Source organism: Zychaea mexicana (assembly GCF_025766255.1).
Source record: "Zychaea mexicana strain RSA 1403 chromosome Unknown BDB00scaffold_201, whole genome shotgun sequence".
In the NCBI taxonomy this organism is placed as follows: Eukaryota; Fungi; Mucoromycota; class Mucoromycetes; order Mucorales; family Lichtheimiaceae; genus Zychaea; species Zychaea mexicana.
In genome coordinates, this window is record NW_026516864.1 from 12,885 (window position 1) to 31,349 (window position 18,465).

General features: G+C 42.7%; 2 protein-coding genes across 2 annotated transcripts; both read left to right on the forward strand.

The window, feature by feature from the left end:
* The first annotated feature begins 1,038 nt into the window (after positions 1 to 1,038).
* On the forward strand, positions 1,039 to 1,664 carry BDB00DRAFT_861695 (uncharacterized protein). The gene is made up of 2 exons (XM_053126044.1): positions 1,039 to 1,400; positions 1,433 to 1,664. Exon 1 carries the CDS (start codon positions 1,138 to 1,140, stop codon positions 1,348 to 1,350), a length of 213 nt encoding a protein of 70 aa, XP_052972557.1. The 5' UTR covers positions 1,039 to 1,137; the 3' UTR covers positions 1,351 to 1,400; positions 1,433 to 1,664.
* A 13,356-nt stretch (positions 1,665 to 15,020) lies between these two features.
* On the forward strand, positions 15,021 to 15,370 carry BDB00DRAFT_861739 (uncharacterized protein). Its single transcript, XM_053126045.1, has one exon. It carries the CDS (start codon positions 15,081 to 15,083, stop codon positions 15,294 to 15,296), a length of 216 nt encoding a protein of 71 aa, XP_052972558.1. The 5' UTR covers positions 15,021 to 15,080; the 3' UTR covers positions 15,297 to 15,370.
* The last annotated feature ends 3,095 nt before the right edge of the window (positions 15,371 to 18,465 follow it).

The following is an 18,465-nucleotide window of genomic DNA, read 5'->3' on the forward strand; positions in this document are numbered from 1 at the left end:
CGAGATGCCGAATGCGAACAATGCTATTTCTCCTGTACGAACTTTGTTTTTTTAGTGCGAATACTTAGATAGCTCCAATGCGAACTACTGCTTGCCGCATGCGAAAGATAGGCACTTCCATAAACGAGCATTTGCACACCCGAGAACGCAAAATATAGTTGCTCAGTAACGAGCATCTTCTTGCCCACTACGAAAAAAGATATTCCCACTTGCGAAGTTGTGGTAACCCAGTTATGAACAAGCTGTCGCGTAGATACGAAAAATAGCCAGCCCGTAAGCGGAACCGACTCCAAAAAACTTTTCGCCTATTTACAAAAGCCGTTGTCCTACAAACTAAAAATTGTCCCACAAAGTAAAAACCACCCACCCCCATGCGAAAAACCTGCAACCTATATACCAAAGAATACTCCTCCTAAACACCAAAAAATATCCTTCAAGTACGAAGAAATAGAAGGCCGACAGCGGTATCGAATGCAAAATCCTATAGGGTGACTTGCTTGGCTCGATCCATCCTTTGGCGATTAACTCGTCAAGTCGCTTCTTGAGTTCACCCAATTCGTGACTAGAGAGCCGGTAAAGCTTCTGTGCTGGGATCTTAGCATCAGGTTCCATTGGAATAGTATGATCGACATGTCTTTGTGGTGGTAGTCCTGAGGGCAATTCCGCAGGGAACACATCAGCATATGAGTCAACTAGCTTGAGTAGAGCATTGGAGCTATGCATTTCAGTAGGGATCCGTATCAGAACCGTGGAACTGGAACCGAACCGAACCGAAACCGAGAAAATACGGTTCGGTTCCTGTCAAGAACCGAACCAGAACCGAACCGGTTCTGTATAAGTAGAACCGAAGAACCGAGAGGCAGAAGATTGCAATCAGCGATTTTGGTAATTAGTATAAAGTAGGCTATAATGGAAGTTACAAACAGTGTTATTCCGAAAAGACCACAAAGTAGTGTATTTGCAAGCTATACTTTATTGAAAAACTTAACAAAACCTGCAAAAGCAGAAGGGAGGGAAAAATAGTAAAGAAGAGAAGAGAAAAAACACTTCTTCTGATGGCAGCTTGCTTTCTCCGCCCATGACGCGCATTATTACTTGTTCCTCTACTTTGCTACCCACAATGCATTTTTCTCCGTGATGTACTACTTTACTAGATTTATCATGGCTTCTCGATCAGTTTTATCAAGTTTGTGCATTCTGTTTGAGATTGCGCATTCTGGGGCTCATAACAGAATTATCTTACCCATTCACCCTTTGCCTTTTATGAGACACTATACACTATACACACGTAGAGACACAGCAGCTGTATGTACTGCCGGTTGTGGTTTAATTCCTCCAATGTTACGATAACATATTGTACTAGTAATACTAAGTCGCTCTAAGTAAGTACTATAAGCTCCACTTTTTTTTATAAAAACTGTGCTTCAGTCTTTTAACCATGCAATGACACACATCGTATAAGAATGTTTACATTCTGTTTCTCTTATTCATTTTGAGATCGCTGTTCAATGTACAATAATAAACTTTTCTTTTTTACTGCAGTATTCAAGTATACCGCGACATTTGAACACACACATCAGCTTTCATTTAAAAATACCGAATCTTGCCTTTTTTATATACATGATGGGTTCGCTTCTTCGGTTCGCTTCTTCGGTTCTACGGTTCTCGTCGGTTCTAGTCGGTTCGGTTCTTGCTTTAGACAGTTCGGTTCGGATCCCTTCAAGAACCGAACCGAACCGAACCGTGCAGATCCCTACATTTCAGCTCCTTGAGCTGCCTTCCTTGTATCCATTCCTTCATGCTTCATCCTTGCAATCTGTCAGTATAAGTGCGTATAGTACGAGTTCGTTCCGTCGGCATAAGCAGTTAAATTGTCGGTGCGAGATAAATTGTACTTCTGGGGTCCAATATGTCCTTAAGCTAGGATCTCCTCCCCCGCCATAACAACCTTATGTGATCACCAAACAATCTAGGGTTCTTCATCGAAGTGCCATGGCTTGCTTAAGATAAGGTCGTGCTTAGAGCTCTTGATGCCTGTATAAGCCCAGATGGTCCGTGAAGAACTTGGGCCTAGGGTGATCTTCAGGTCTGCAAAGTAGGTAGATGTTGCCTGAGATGCATTGCCAAATGTGATCGACCCAGTATCTGGTTTAAGCAAATCTTAAAGGCCATGCTTATTGATGAAGTATAAGGAGACAAAATTGTGGGTGGCACCAGAATCAAGCAAAAAACAACAGGGATAAGATTGACAATGTCCAGTAATTCGTATTGTTTGATGGCGATGATCACTACTCTATTCGCTATTTGTGCCTTGTGCCGAATTGTCCTCGAGCCTAATATAGTTGCTAGGATGCTTGTCAGGATCCTTGCCAGGGTTTATATCTGCGTGTTACATACTGACAAATTTAGTTTTTTAGGTGGAACATGGAGCGAAGATGGCACTCTTTCTTGATATGTTCCTTGGAGCCACAGTATTGGCAACGACCTTCCTTACAAGCTTGCTCCCAGGTAAGCTTAGTGGGAGTCCGTTCAGTCTGGTCCACATCCATGGGGTCATTTTTTAATGTTCGAGAGCGGTCCTTAAAGTGGCGGGAGCCAAAGTGCTTCTTGAACTTCTTACCAGGTGAGCTATTCTTGTATGACATGTGGTGTTGGCTACCTTGGGTGTTGAAACTGGCATTGTTATAGTTCTTAGCAAGCTTCATTGCCTTGCGAAGAGTTTTGGGTTCCTCGAGTTCAACATACTTCTTGGTTTGGCTCTAGAGATTATTGACATAATGGCTGAGTGCTTCCACTTAAGAAGAATAATCAAAAGTTAAAAATTATTATATTATATGTAATTTAATAGAGATAATGGAATACAAAAAATAAAGTGGAATATATATTTTTATATTCCTAGAAGTTAGAAATATAACGAAAATTAATAAAATCAATGAAATTAGATTTTATATTTTCTAGGAGTAATAAATTTAATTATTATTTATATTTTTAAAAGAAAAAGAAAACATATAAATAAATATTTTGATGATTGAAAATCATCTAGTAGATATATAATTTGTTTTGTATACAAAACTAGTAGATAATAAACAAATTGTTCATTTTCATACAAATAAATTAGGTCACAAGTTGCTCCAACCTGCGACACGACTCTTTGTATTACTTTCTCTAGAGAAAGTAGCTAGTTGGAAATCTCCATAGAAAACTTTTAAATTTCGAAACTGGCAGAATCCCAAATAGGATGATAGATTCTCTATCATCTCCCATTTAAATAATTATATTCTTGTTATTGATGAATCCTCTTACTTACATCCACTAGGCTTATTGGGGAATATTAAGGGGTAGAAAAGAGCTTGATATTACATTGATATACAGCTTTTCTATAAAATATAAAGGTGTTTTCAAACACCTTGATATTTTTTTGTGCATGTAGTCTCCCAAGTACATAATTTGATTACATCATACATGTAGATGTCTATAACGGTCTTACTATACATTGCATTTGGACCAGGTGCCTTCTGTAGTACGTTCGTAAAAAGAAGGATTACGCATTGGATATTTTCATTCTTTTTATCATACATATAGTAAACAGACAAAGCATGCTATTGGTTTTTATATTCATGGTCATGTGTAATATATATATTATTATGGGTGTCCACAACCGTTTTTATTATATTTGGTATAAATAATCAATACTAGATTATGCTTTATAGAACATTAAAAGAACGTCATCAAATGTAAGTCTATGTTATGTAATGATTTTAAAAGGAAGGCTGTAATCGAAAAGAGATAGTGCAAAGGATGGCAGTCCTACTACGGAAAAATGCATGTTGAGTCAAATTATAAGTGAAAGCAAAAGCAGCGCAGAAGGAGATGTTCATAGACGATTTTGGAGATGACATACCTAAAAGACACAATGAAGATTATTAGTGAAGAATCCAGAATGCATAATTCATAGGATGAAGGAGTTAAAGACTGGCCGCGAAAGGAGCAGTTTGATATATACCAATGGTGCAGAGACAACGAAGCTCGTCATATGTCATAGGAAAAGAGTACTAACAAAGATACATATACCTATAAGGCCTTGCTCCTTATTATCCATATGAGTCAGCCGTAATAGTAGCACTCCATTTCATCACGTTAGGAAGCCTTAGCAAGGCATGAATAAGTTCGTAGTGTACATGTGGCATGATGAGATGGGTGGTAGATTGTAGTTAGTCAGGGTTATAGATAAATGGTATACAGTAGATAAAATGAAAAAAGGGAAACTTACGCTCTTCTAGCTATATATAACATCTGGCAGCGACAGCAGCTTCAAAAGGTATAAAGTACGAACTGTGTTGTATGAAATGGTATAATGAAGGCGTGCATTAGTATAAGCAAGATAAACCGTAGAAAAAGTAAAAAGGAAAGAATAAGAGCCAAGAGGATCACCTTCAAACAAGACTGCAAATAAAAATTGATATAATTAAAAACTGGCTGTTGTATCTGTTACGTAGTGAGAGGAAGAAGAAGAAGGAGGAGGAAGAGGAAAGAGAAGAGGAATCCAGTGAGCCAAAAAAAAGAACTTTTGAAAAGTACTCATCACATGCACACTCACAAAATCCGATCCAAACATTTGCCACAGATTATGCAAGTAGCGCGTCGATTCCACCGACCAACACTTTATCCATCTTTCTGTATTCCAATCTTACCTACCACCTTACACCTTGAGCATGACAAAGTTGTATCCATTTGGCGTTCCCATAGCACTGGGTATTGAATCGTTGAAGAAAGTGGTGGCCTGTGCAATAGCCATGATCATAGTGAAAAGTAACAGGCCGTGCATAAGAAAAGGAAGTGTAAGAAACAATGCACAGAAGAAGTCCAAGTATGCAAGGAAGAGCATCAAGTGAGATCGTTGATTACTCCCCCAACACAATCCATATTGTGCTACTTTATTATCGTACCATAACTTTTACGAACCTTTATCGTAAACCACGCCATCCATTTACATTTGCTGCTGGCAATTTGTCGCTTGAATTTATTACATTCCTAAGAGCATGTATAGTAGCACCTATAGTCGATGAGCAGTCATCCAATACGCCCTTAAAAAAGGTAAGAATGAATACACAGTGCACTACATCGTGACCAACCCCAATCCGATCCACATTGGTCCGACTGCAAACAATAATAACGGTATTCATCTGCAGCAAATATAAACTAATTGAGTGACAAAACATAAAGTCATTATAAAAGACGCTCTCAAAAATATACTTTCCTGAATCAGATCCCTTTCTTCATATCGAACTGCTTAGTGCTAACAACCAAAGTAAGCATAGAGAGTTGCTGGCAATACATTGTCGTTACATGTACTAAGTTATCCTATAGATGCCTACTATACGTGAAATCAACGCGCAAAGAGAGCGCGAAGCCGAATCCCGTCGTGTGGCCATCCAGTAGGACAATGCTACTGCTTACGAGCGTGCATTGATGGAAAAACGGCTGCAAAGGGTGGAGACGGAAAACAGGTTGCTGCGCGAACGGTTGACGTCGATAGGTGATACAGTTTCGCGCCTGTCCGAAGCGCGTCCTGAGCATGGGCAGCAAGAACCCGGTGTGGTCCAAACAGCGAGCACGCCAGGCCGTTTGCCAACTATTTCCGTAAGAAAACAATTATACAACGGCGAGCAATGGAATAGCAGTACATTGATGACTATGATGTGTTTGATAGGAGGCTATCCGCGACTACAATCGTACCCTGGGTGATTGTGGTTTCTGTTTCTCGACTGTGTTCACAGATCCACATAATCGCGCTGCTCGTGATCTGATTGTCAGGTATGTAAACAGCTTGAGCCATATCAACGTCAACAAGCGTCGTTTGTTGGACATGGTGTATACGTTCTTTGATAACGAGCGTACGAAGTCGCGACGACCGCCTTCCGCTGCAGAAGAACTGAAAGTGGTTCGGCGACGTTATCAGCGACGCAATACGGTAAGGTCATATAGATTAATTGGTGAGAATTTGGCTATTTGTTGGTAATAAAGGTAATGTTTAATATATATAAGAAATTGCAACGGTGATTATGAGCCCATGAGAACCATTCTGCTCAATTCGGTGAGCTCTACCCAGATGGTTCTCGGTTGCTCCAGCACAAGTGCCAGTCTGATGAAGAGACAGACACGGAAGGCAGCATCAATGGGAAGCAGTTGTTGGTGCTGGTGCCTGAATGGCGTACCGATAGGGTAAGACGCTTGCATGAGTGTTAAAAGGTTATGTCATGGAGCTGATGACATCTGTAGGCAAACGAGTTTTTTGCAAAATTAGACGAGATTGTGGCTACTAGTGCTGGTCTCCGGAATCAACGAGCGGCACTTGTTGGTAGAACAAGGGTTAGTAGAGCGGTGGATTTGGCACCTGAAGTGGTGTCTACGCTGCCAGCTTGGGCTCACCATTAGAAAAATAAATCGGTTGCACGGTTTCCGTGTGGGTATGGGGAGGGCAAAAGTAGTTATGTGTGTACTGTTTTGTAAGAGGATTGTTTAGGGGAGGGGGACTCAGAATGCAGTTGATATTGGGGGTCAGAAGAAAAAGTCTTCGCCATATTTTGGGGTGACATACAAAACGAACACGCGTCCTTTCTTTGTTCCTTTTCTTCTCTTTCCTGGTTTTTTCTGTTAATCTTTACACTGAACAGCATCTCCTTCATTCGACGCTCTATTCTCAATACACTCGAAGGAAGGGTATTCAGTACACATACAAGCTGCCGCACATCCACAAAAAAGCCTCATTGTTGGAACCAGCATTTGGTATGGTTGGCCTTGTATATACACGCGTTCCTAGATACTATACAGAACCATCTCTTTGTACAAATGAACACTTTCTTTATACAACATAATGTGCTGTTAATCGTTTCGCTGACGAGCTCAGCAAGAATGTAGGCACTTACATAGCTGTTTCGACAGTTGAATGGACATGTAAAGGCAAGAACGAATTTTTTAAGGCAGTGAACGGTTTTGTTTGTTGAGGAGGAAAGATGAAAGTATAAATGTAGAGATGGGACATTCATGCGGAAAGTAAAGGGTTTGCCCTTATGCTAACATTTTTCTAGGCAAGGGAATGACTACTGTTGTTCCGTCATTATCATTGTCTAGGCTATCATATTTAACGACTGCAACTTGTGTGTTCAAACGGTGAATAGGCACGATGCAATCGCTACTCTCGGCTCGAAATCGACTACTCTATGTTGTTTCCAAGTACTCATCCGTGAAGGAGGGAGGAGGAACATCATCGTCGCGCGAAGCATACCATCGTACAAATGCAAATACATGCTCTGTTGGCACGCTATCTATGGTCAACACATGCCGAAAGAAATACTGTATTTCACATGGCCATGCAACTGGCGGTGGCTGTGGGTTAGTATTACGTTGCCCTGATTCGTACAGAACTTGTACATGCGCTCCTCGCTGAGATCGTGCTGCCATGCTCCGGTAAGTCTGACCCATGATGTCAACTGTCTTGATCTTCTGATAATAATTGCTAACGATTTCCAAGCCAGTTACGGGGTACCGGAAATGGTCGAAAGCTTGGTCGTATACATGATCGTAGAATTCATACAGATATTCATACAATGTGTCAGGCATGGTCGCGGTCGGTCCAGTTTTCAGAGGGTAAGAGCTTGGGGGCAATGGCTCAGATCCTGTCGCTTCTTCTGTGCCCGTTGACCATAAGTAGAACCCATGAATGTCAAATCGAAGTGGGTCAACGTCAGAAGTTTGCTGGATGGGTTGAATATAATCAAGGAAACGAGTTAAATATTCAAAATGATGTGGACGGTCTTGGAATCGACCTTCAAACCAGCGAAGAAAATCACGACCACCAGTCTTTTGCAGAAACCGTTTCAAGAAAGTCACTTCGAAAGACTCCTTTTGGTTTGTATCGATCTCTTTCAGATACCCGTTGTATCTCTCAAAGCTGAAGAGCCAGAATCCGTACAAGGGGCCGAAATCAAGGATCGTCATATCCAGATGCATATGTAAGTGCATGTTTGGTGTTACTGCTTCTGCGCCATACAAGTCTTCAACACCAGTGCAAAAATTCAGCAAATTTGCGTGTGCCAAATCGACCTCGCTCTTAGTAATCGATGGCTTTACTAGTAAACGGCATGCGTTGACAAAAAGTAGCCAATTCTGAAGCAAACGATCTTCGAGGTGTCCCTGCAGCACAAAAGGTGAATACACTAGGCACCATGACTTCCAATCATCAGCAGTCATGAACGAAAAACCACTTTCGATCTTACGCTTCAAGGAAACATAGTCGGGTGGGAGGACAATGCCATCAGCCAGTCTAGGTATACGGTCATTCACAGAACAAGATCATGACATCCATCTATTAACAACGATAGCAACAAACACAATAAAGAACTGCTACTAAAACTTACGTTTGCATTTCCTTCAGATCTCGATTTGTCAGATGCGCATCTTCGATCCAAAGTTTTGTCATACGTTTAGCGGTACCAAGGAACAAATTATGCATTGGGTCGATAATAGTACAACGAACGGGATCAAAGTAGCGTAGGCGATGAAGCTCTGACCATCTCGTCCCAGTTTCACGTTCGATCTGTCGCCGAGCAGCCATAGTAGCAGCATATTTCCATCGAGTGGCATCACCCAAATTGCCTTCCTTCGTGCGCAGCTCCCAATCATCGACTTCGAAACCAGAGTAGTTTATACTCGATGTACCCTCGAAGACGGCGAACTGGCGAAGGCATTTATGGCAAGCACAGAGGCATGCATGGGACGTAAATCCACTAGTTTTTCGAGCAGCAGGGATATCGCATGCATTGTTGAGCAAAGCTACGCGGACAAGAGCGCCTTCTGTTGGATTGCTGTAGGTGCTGATCCTTTTTCCATCATACCACTCCAACAATTCATCAACCAGTAGACGAAGGCGATGATTCATTCGGATGTACTTGGCTCACTTGGACCTGGCATGATACCAACAAGGATTACATTCTCTGTTTTAAAGCGCTCTGACCGCGGCAAGTTGTTGACAGTCAAGTATAGGGCACCGCACGAGTACATAGAATTGATGAACGGACCAAACCAATCAACGTTAAGCGCCAACAACAACGAACGATATAAAGAAACGAATGGGGCACCACTTCTATCAAGGATACCACGCCACATATCGCCATCATAGATGTCAAAAAATTTGTTTTCATATCTTGTGCGGGAACGCCATTGTTTAATTTTTGCCTCGAACCCTGGTCGTTTGAAAAGTCTCTGTACACTAGCAGCCAAGGGCTGGTACGCAAATTCCTTTACTGGAGATAGGCGACTCCTTAATGCTTTGAACAATCTGGTACCGCACAATCCTTGGTATCGAATGTCGTCATTGGTGCATTCGGTGGGGCAATAGCAGGCTGTCCAATACTTTATTAATTGTTTTGTTTTTTATTTATTTTATATATTTAGTTGTTAAGTTTTATTTTAAATGATAAATAATGATCAATATAATTAGGGGTGGTCAGAAAAATCTTTGATTTTCGATGATGTGGGTAGCTGGTCATTATGACGGTAGTCATAACCCTAGAATGATGGTAATCACTCCAAACATTTGCCTACAAATGCCTCATAAACAGTGTTCATAGTCGGATCGTTTCAGGTAGAGACTGTGGCACCGGGAACACGACACATATAAGACGATGTTGTCTGTTTTTGTCTGTTAAGACAGAGAAGCCAGTTATACTACGCAGGGTATCAAGTGAACGAGGGATATGGGCATCCAGGCCAAGGAGATCTGCAAGCAGGACTGAGAAAAACTCGATAACTATGCCTGAAATATGCTCAGAAAAAAAATGCAACTGGAACAAGACAAGGAAAACGAGGACGAGTGCAACTGGATGTCGATAATGCTGAAGTAGCATTCTTTCTGATGCTGAATTATTGAGGTAAGTGATATCTTTTTTTAAGAAACACTTATTTAGTATTACTATGCAAGTGAATATAATAAAATTGTCCTTTGGGAACCGACCTCCTGTTATATCGACTATATCGTCTTCCTCGTTGCTGTACCCCCACTCAATGTCGTCCGCATCCAATACACGAGTATGAGCACCAACCACAGTCTCACTATCGCTATCACCACCGTTTTCGAATATGTTATCCTCAATGTCGAGAGGTATTCTGCAGTTGGCATTGACAGCTACATTCAGAGATAATTCGTTATTAGTCGATCTATCAACAATTCTACTCAACAACTTATCATACCTTGAGGACGAGGGTAAGGAAGTGAAAAGGACTCCGGAGATGAAAGATGAATAGGAGAAGGGGGGTTGCCATCATCAATATCCATCGTATCATCACCATAATCGTCCATGTCCGCGTTAGAATTGCCTGCTAGTGGTGGCAAAACACTGGATTCACTAGTACTATCCATGGTTACGCCATTGCCAACTGATGATCGGGACATGTTATTGCTCAAGGATTCATAGAGAGCGATCATACTAGCCACTATATTCGAAGTCAAATATCATTATTACCATACTGATGCTTGGAAAAGTAGCTTATAAAATACCATCCTGCTGTGTCTCGCCTCTTAGTACAACGTGATCACGCTCATCGTGGTTTTGACGTACTTGTTTTGTCACCAACTCATAACCCCGTGGGTTTGACCTGCTGCACGTCTCGACAGTAGCAAGCAACCATACGTCTATTGCTTGCCATTATGCATCAACAAAAAAGCGAATGTAGATAAAAGATTAACCTCAAAAGAATTCACTTTTATATAAGAAAAAGCTTCCTATAAATGGGGTCGTCTTAAATAATTCAGGGGTTGTTGCTCCTACACTGTCCCTAAATTTTCAAATCTCTACTTAATCGCATTGGTTATTCACAACAATGAAAAAAAAATAAACGCATTCGATCAGCATCGTAAAACATGTACTGCTTTGTAATACGCTGAGAATGTTTTAATATATAAAAATGCCTTGTAGCAACCTTTTTTTTGAATGCAACTGGTTTCGGCATAACATCAAATTATATATATGAGAGCGGCATTTTTCGGCACTTTGCATATGTTTGTAAGAGAGCAGTATGAAAAGTACACATGATCTTTTGAAGTAAGGGTTGTAGGGGGATTATGAGGATGCAGAACAGTGGTAGTGCGAGACCCGTTACTTTTTTTTTAGGTACATAGAATGGTGCATGTTGGTGTACGTGAAGAAAAATTCATAAAAGACTTCTCTTTGTAACGAAAGCATACACTTGGAGTGCTTCATCCGATGTAGTATTGAGTAACTAACATGAAGTTCTGTTCTTGCTAGGGGTCGCAATTGGACGGGTCGGGTCGGGTCAAGGGTCTGACCCGTTGACCCACGGGTCAAGAAAACACTGACCCGACCCGACCCGTTCAACCCGACGGGTCAAAACTCGGGTTGACGGGTCACTACTGATTTTGATTTGGTGACAAAGGAGGTGTCAATCAACCTGAGCTTGAGCACTGGAAGTGCAAAACTACATGTATACACAGCTCTCTAAGATGATGGCACGCAAATTCCTAGCAGTGCTAGCAATATCTACGTTTTGTGTGATTATTCTTAAAGGTAAAGGGTTTGTGCCATAACAAAAGAAATCGTTTGCGCTCACATGCATTAAAGAAAGCATAATGGTTAAAGTGTGGTTAAAAATCGACTTCCTTTAAATGCCCCTAATCCTTTTCCCTTTTCTTTTCATTTCTTCCTTCTTCTTCATTTCTCTTTTCTTAATTTCTTCTACGTCTTTTGTCAAATCTCGTCTCTCACTGCCACTCTCTATTGTCTATTCTCATTGTACTATTGCTACTTCTTTACTTTGCTACTTCTTTACTACTATTACATATATTGCTTATAGCTTACTTATCTTACACTTTTGAATATAAAATATGATCCCACAATGAAAAAGAATATAAGTACGTTTTATGTTACAGTTCTATAGCAGACATATTGACAACTACATCTCTAATATAATGATCCTTTCCAACAAGAAGATTGACTACTTGATTACAAGTACCTCATAGATATCATATGTATACACGGGTCACAACGGGTCAACGGGTCGGGTCAAGGGTTAGACGGGTTGACCCGCGGGTCAGAAAAGCATCAACCCGACCCGTTGACCCGTCCTCAACCCGCGGGTCGGTTTTGACCCGTGGGTCAGATTGCGACCCCTAGTTCTTGCAGCTATTGCATATACTGGGAGCTTTTTGGACCAATATAGTAAGCTTACATATACAAACAGAAACTTCATGCATAACTACTGCATCCACTCTCTGAAAACCCCCCAACTTCTTTGGGGGCACACCTTGCCTCTTTATATACAAATATCAAGGTCTTTCAAAAGCCCTTGATATTGGACTTTTCGCATGGTGATCAGTGCACTCAACAAATGCAGCTTGGAATGCCGAGTTGTACTTGGTTACGCTACCAACTTGGCGACAGGACTCGAGTTGTTGGCGATTGGTGTTATAGACATTCAATGGTAAGAATCGTTCACGAATCGCCTTCTTGAAAATTTATGCAATGTTTTAGAGGCCTGGTCTGCTTGTCTCAACATACGCCACCATAGGGTCGCATCATCTACCATTTGACTTGTTGCGATGGCGACACACATAGTCTTCTTGATGTTGGCCTTGGTAAAATACTCCTCGAGGTTGAATAGCCAGGATTCGATCTTGTAGGGGCTACCTGAGTATTTTTCTTCTGGTGGCTTGAACTTGTATGGGCTGCGTGAGTGTGAGTGGGATCCTTGCTTACTGTCACCCTCACTAGTGGAGTCTTCATCTGAGGACTTGTTCACCTGTTCCATTTTGGGGTCCGAGGCATCATCATCAGATGATGAAGATGAGTCCTTATCGGAGTCAGAAGGATCATCATATGCCTGTGTAGATCGGGTGCCCTGACCGTGGGATCTGTGCGCCTTGTCTGACATTACTTGTGTCACCTTTCTTAGTTTGCTGTGATCTCTTGTAACTTGCTCACTACATGCGACATAGTAGACGACAAGGTCGTTACTTGTTCTTGAATCTTGTCCTGGGTAACATAGACCTTATGCATTTCTGATGAGAGTTGAGTATTGAGCTGGTCCCAGAGCTGGTGTACTTCTTGTAGGGCTAGTGCCGCTGTGTCACCCATGTGGTGGGGCTCAGCACCTCGGTCCATGGGTATAGGTTTTTCTTGTGCTTCGTTCATAATACTTGTGTTCAATGAGGGAACTTGTTCTACTTCCTTTAGGTTTTTCATATTGCTGGGAGCTACTTCGTGGTCCAGAACTTCTTGCTCTATGGCTTCACTTGCGTCGAAATACCTGTTCCTAGTCGACGTTGACTGTGTCGGCTTAGGGCTAATAATCTATTTACTGGTACTTGCTTGACTAGAAGAGTCTATTCCAGTATGTGGGTTTTGCACTCTCTTCTCTTAGTTCTGAGATGCAAATTTCTCCAATAGCTGGTCTGCTGGTGTTGATAGAAAGCTTGACCAGAATTGCTTTATTTCTTGACGTTGTTCTTGTTCGTTCAGCTTGCCTTGTCCTTGCACGTGCTCTTGCTAGCTTGCTTATAACTTGTTGACTGTTGATTGATGAATCGAAACTTCCGCTACCAAGTGTTATAGACTAGGGTCTTGTCTACAGGGAACGTTTATCCAGGTCAGTGCATGATTCAGTGGAAAAGAGGTTACTTTTTATTTTCCCAGCCCAGCCAGCCTTTATATACTGCTCGGCCTAATAAGCTTTGTACAACCTAGGCCGGGGCTTAGGTTTCTTGGCTAAATGCTACCTAGTCGGTAACATATATCTATAGTTGAAAGACCAATTGTACGAGTTCTATCCAAACGATATGATCTCAGTACAAAAATGGCTGGATGAACGTCTTATACAAGATAGTTATATCGTTTATTGCAGCAACACAGCTGAATATACAAGCAATGTTAACACTTACTCGCTTGGCTTCCTATCACAGAACCAACTCGCCCAGCTTCAGTAGTCGTGGACAGTTCGCATAGATGCCACCTACAAGATCACTGCACGTATTGCTGACATTATGTACACCATTGTGACATGTGATCCACATACCAGACGCAGATATCTAGTTGCATACATGTTTACGAACGATTATTCAGCTGGCCCAATCCATCAATGGCTATGCTTTCTTCACCAGACATGCCAAATGGATGTTGAGCATATAACCATTGACTGCAGCATCCCTGAAGTCAATGTAATCCAATCTGAGCTCCCTGCTGCAACGATTCACTACTACGCCTTTCATATCATCTAAGCTTGCAACTGCAACCTGAAAAGCAAAGTTCGTTTGGATGCATCGCACACAGCAGAAGAGCTTCAAGATTACCGTGCTAGAATGATGACAGCACTAAAAGAAATTTTACATGAAGACGATGTCGATACGCTCTATCACTCAATCTAAACGTTTCAGACAGAGTTCGAAGTGCAAGAGGGTTTCCAAGACTACTTTGAGGCTCATTGGTTGCCTGAGCACAAGATCCAATACTGGGCATCTGCATATATTGAGCCTGCAAAAAGACATATGATGACTAACAACTTCATCGAGTCCTGGCACAACCAACTCAAGACCGTATACCTTAAGCATTTACGAAACAAGAGACTTGACCGTTTGTTTTTTGTCCTTACATATGAAGTCCAGTATTTTTCAAGAGCGAACAGGACCGTGTATTAAGCAACAATGGGCGCATGGGACCATTGGAGAATGGGCTATCGCGCCGTCGACACCTGGCATCTTCTGTTGACGTCGAAGTACTTGCAGCAATGATCCACAATCCTCAGGGTGAACAAAGTAGTAGCCCAATGGCAGGTATTTGGACAGTGAAATCATTTTAGGCTCAAGCATCTGAGGTATACGAAGTAGTAGTTAGCGATGCCATGCTCCTTGAATCATGTACCTGTGAAGATTATCAGCGTAGGCACACGCCCTGTAAGCATATGTATCTGTTGAAGCAATTTATAGGCATAGAGCTTCGGTTTGAAACAGAGCGGCCCATGACGCGCATCATTACTTATCCCTCTACTTTGCTACCTACAATGGATTTTTCTCTATGACGTACTACTTTACTAGATTTAGCATGGCCTCTCAACTAGTTTTATCAAGTTTGTGCATTCCGTTTAAGATTGTGCATTCTGGGGCTCATAACAGAGTTATCTTACCCGTTCACCCTTTGCCTTTTTTGAGCCACTATACATTATACACGCGTAGAGACACAGCAGCTGTGTGTACTGCCGGTTGTGGTTCCATTCCTCCAATATTACGATAACATATTGTACAATACTAAGTCGCTCTAAGTACTATGAGTTCCACTTTTTTTGTAAAAACTGTGCTTTCATCTTTTAACTATGCAATGACCCACATCGTATAAAAAATGTTTACATTATGTTTCTCTTATTCATTTTGAGATTGCTGTTCAATGTACAGTAGTAAACTATACTTTTTTACTGCAGTATTCAGGTATACCGCGATATTTGAACACACACATATCAGCTTTCATTCAAAGATACCTGATTTTGCCTTTTTTATATACATGACAGGTTCGGTTCTTCGGTTCGATTCTTCGGTTCTACAGTTCTCATTGGTTCTAGTCGGTTCGGTTTTTGCTTTGTATGGTTCGGTCCGGTTCCCTTGAACAAAACCGAACCGAACTATGCGGATCCTTACTCAGTACTCCTCTGTCACCCTTTGTCTTCGTATTGACGATGACGGATACTCATCGTCTACCCAGATCTACAGGACATAGGTCTTGGGCCAACGTCGTTCGCAACAAGAGCGACACTATTTTCACCGCCAATGTATTTGAGGAAACACGCCGTTCGCACCAAGCAGAGACCATCTTAGCCCGCGCCCTCAATGTTGATGCTGTCATTTTCGACTTCGGCACTGCCCTTCCGTCCAAATCAGAAGCGTATCGCTTGATCGCCACATTAGGCCCAGTGCATGGCGCATTGGTTATTTCTCGCACCCAACATCCAGAGGCACCTCTTCTCATCGAAGCTCGCTACATTGACTACAAGGATACACTAAAAGCAATAAACGACGGTGTAACATATCTGGACCACCCACAGCCTTATCGTGCAACAAAGGCCGTCTCCGTAGACGCTGAGTTAGTAAAGGTAAATTTCAAATACTTGCCATTTATATCTCCAGAGGCCCTGTCGGCCGGACTCCAGAACACATGGAAAACTACAGCAAAGTCTGCCAAAATTGCCTCTATGCTTGCCCGAGACTGGAATATTCGAAGGTGAAGCAACCGTAATTCTTGATATCACTCCTCCTGACAACACAATGCGCGACGATGGCAACCCGTACTACATGCCGCTGCGGCGTTTCATTGAATTTGACAATTGGGGTCAAAAATTCCCGGCTTCCTGGAAAAACTGCCCCTAATCTGCTGGTATTGCTCAGAAGAGGGACACCGGGGCAGAGACTGTCCTAAGTTGGACCCTGTCGAATGTTACTACTGTCGCCAAACGGGACATTACCAATGCAGCTGCAATGCCAAAAAAGCTGCTGATCAACGCGCCAGAATCGATAGAATGGACGAGCACGAGCTACTGGCGTCCTTTGAACAACAACCCGAGCAACACCCTGGAGCATAGTCCTCAGCATCGCAGCAACCATCTCAACGCTCTGCACTATCACAACAGCAACCTGAGTCCCCAACACTAGTAGCAGAAACGACCACAACAGCTTGTGAACCAGCCGACGTCGACTCAAACTCACACGCTGCAGATATTGACGATCAGACAGAACACCAACGACCAGCAGTTTCAGTTTCCTTCAGTGACGACAGTGACATGACGGAAGCCGATAAGTTCGAAAAACCCGCCCGACACTCAGACGAGTCGATCTGCCGAGATCCCAAGAAGCAACGAACCGACAACAAACCTCAGTACACCGACCATAGCAGCAATGATACGCATCCCCTAGCCACAGTCAAGGACAACCTACGTGGCTCGACGTTAGCCACCATATCTGAAGGGAGCTCTCCACCCTCTTCCGGTCTGCGATTATAAAGATTGTAACCAACTATGCAAGGGTGGCCTCCCTGAATGCCCGCAGCATTCTTAAAGAGGCCAACCCTACAACCCAGTCTCAATTCACTGCTCATTTACGATCCAAAACGCTTAATATAGACATACTCGCACTATAGGAAGTATCACACACACGTTCCATCTCTTTAACCGACCATGACTTATAAAAACTTTCCTGTATTTTTTCCCGTTCTTCCTCTTGCTTTACCAGACACTGTGGGCTCGTTTGCCTCAACCCCTCTTACTTTCTTTCTAATACCTATGTGACCCCCGATCAATGTTGTATTGTCTCCGATATTTGTACCTCACATGGGGCTCTATGTCGTCTGGTGGTGATATACGCCTACGCGGATGCACACCGTCGACCAGAGTTTTTTTCTTCTCTCCTTACCTTGCCATGTTTTAGATTTTTTACGGACTCCACCATCATTGTGGGCGATTTCAACTTGCACCTTCATGAAACCGTCCCTACTGGTATTCGCCCATGGACACAATTTCTGCTTGATCGTTGCGTCAACTGTCTTTACCTAGACGATAGCGACATCTTATCACCCCCAACAGCTACCCCTACGTTTTCACGAGGGAAGCACCGCACGACTATTGACTATATGTTTGCTCATACGGCACTACGCTCCCACATCATCCGAACCACGCAACAACTCACCAACCCAGCATGGACCGATCACGATATGCTCATGCTTGACTTGAGGACTCGCAACATCAACTGTGGCCCAGAAACATGGCGTTTCAACCCCCTTTTACTCGAACATGAAGACTATCAGTTACTCTTGCGGGAGTCTCTTAAAACTTTCTTTGACTATACCTCCAACGGCACCACCTCACCACAAGCGGAATGGGACCAGCTCAAGAATGTTATTAAGGAGTCCGCTCTCTAATTCAGTCGCTCGCTCAGTCGCTATACCAAGAACCGCCTGTCCGCTCTCCATCGCCAATGACAACAACACCTATTCAGTCCAACACCCACCTCTCGATCGACCCTCCCAGCACTTGAACGAGAAATCGCCCAGATCAATGAAGCCAAAACTCGTCAATTATTGCTACGCACAGCTACTTGCTGGCACGAGGAAGGCAAACGTAACAACAAGTATCTCTTCCGAGTGCTACGTGAGCGCCACAATACAGCTACTATTCAACAATTGCGTGATCCCGCCACGGGCGCACAGTTCTTTACCTCCGAGGATATCCTTCGCCATGCTCAGTCTTTCTATACCAACCTGTTCGCGCCGGAGCCGGTATCACCTCCTGCAATTGATAGCCTCCTCAGCAATGTCCCGGAAGACGCTCGGCTTTCTGAATCACAACAAACCAGACTAACCACCCCTTTCACAATGTCGGAGCTGGTCCTCATGTTGAAACACACTCCACTTGGAAAAAGTC

Coding starts and splice junctions, on each gene's coding strand:
- BDB00DRAFT_861695 (XM_053126044.1), top strand. CDS start 1,138: ATGTACTACTTTACTAGATTTATCATGGCTTCTCGATCAGTTTTATCA.
- BDB00DRAFT_861739 (XM_053126045.1), top strand. CDS start 15,081: ATGACGTACTACTTTACTAGATTTAGCATGGCCTCTCAACTAGTTTTA.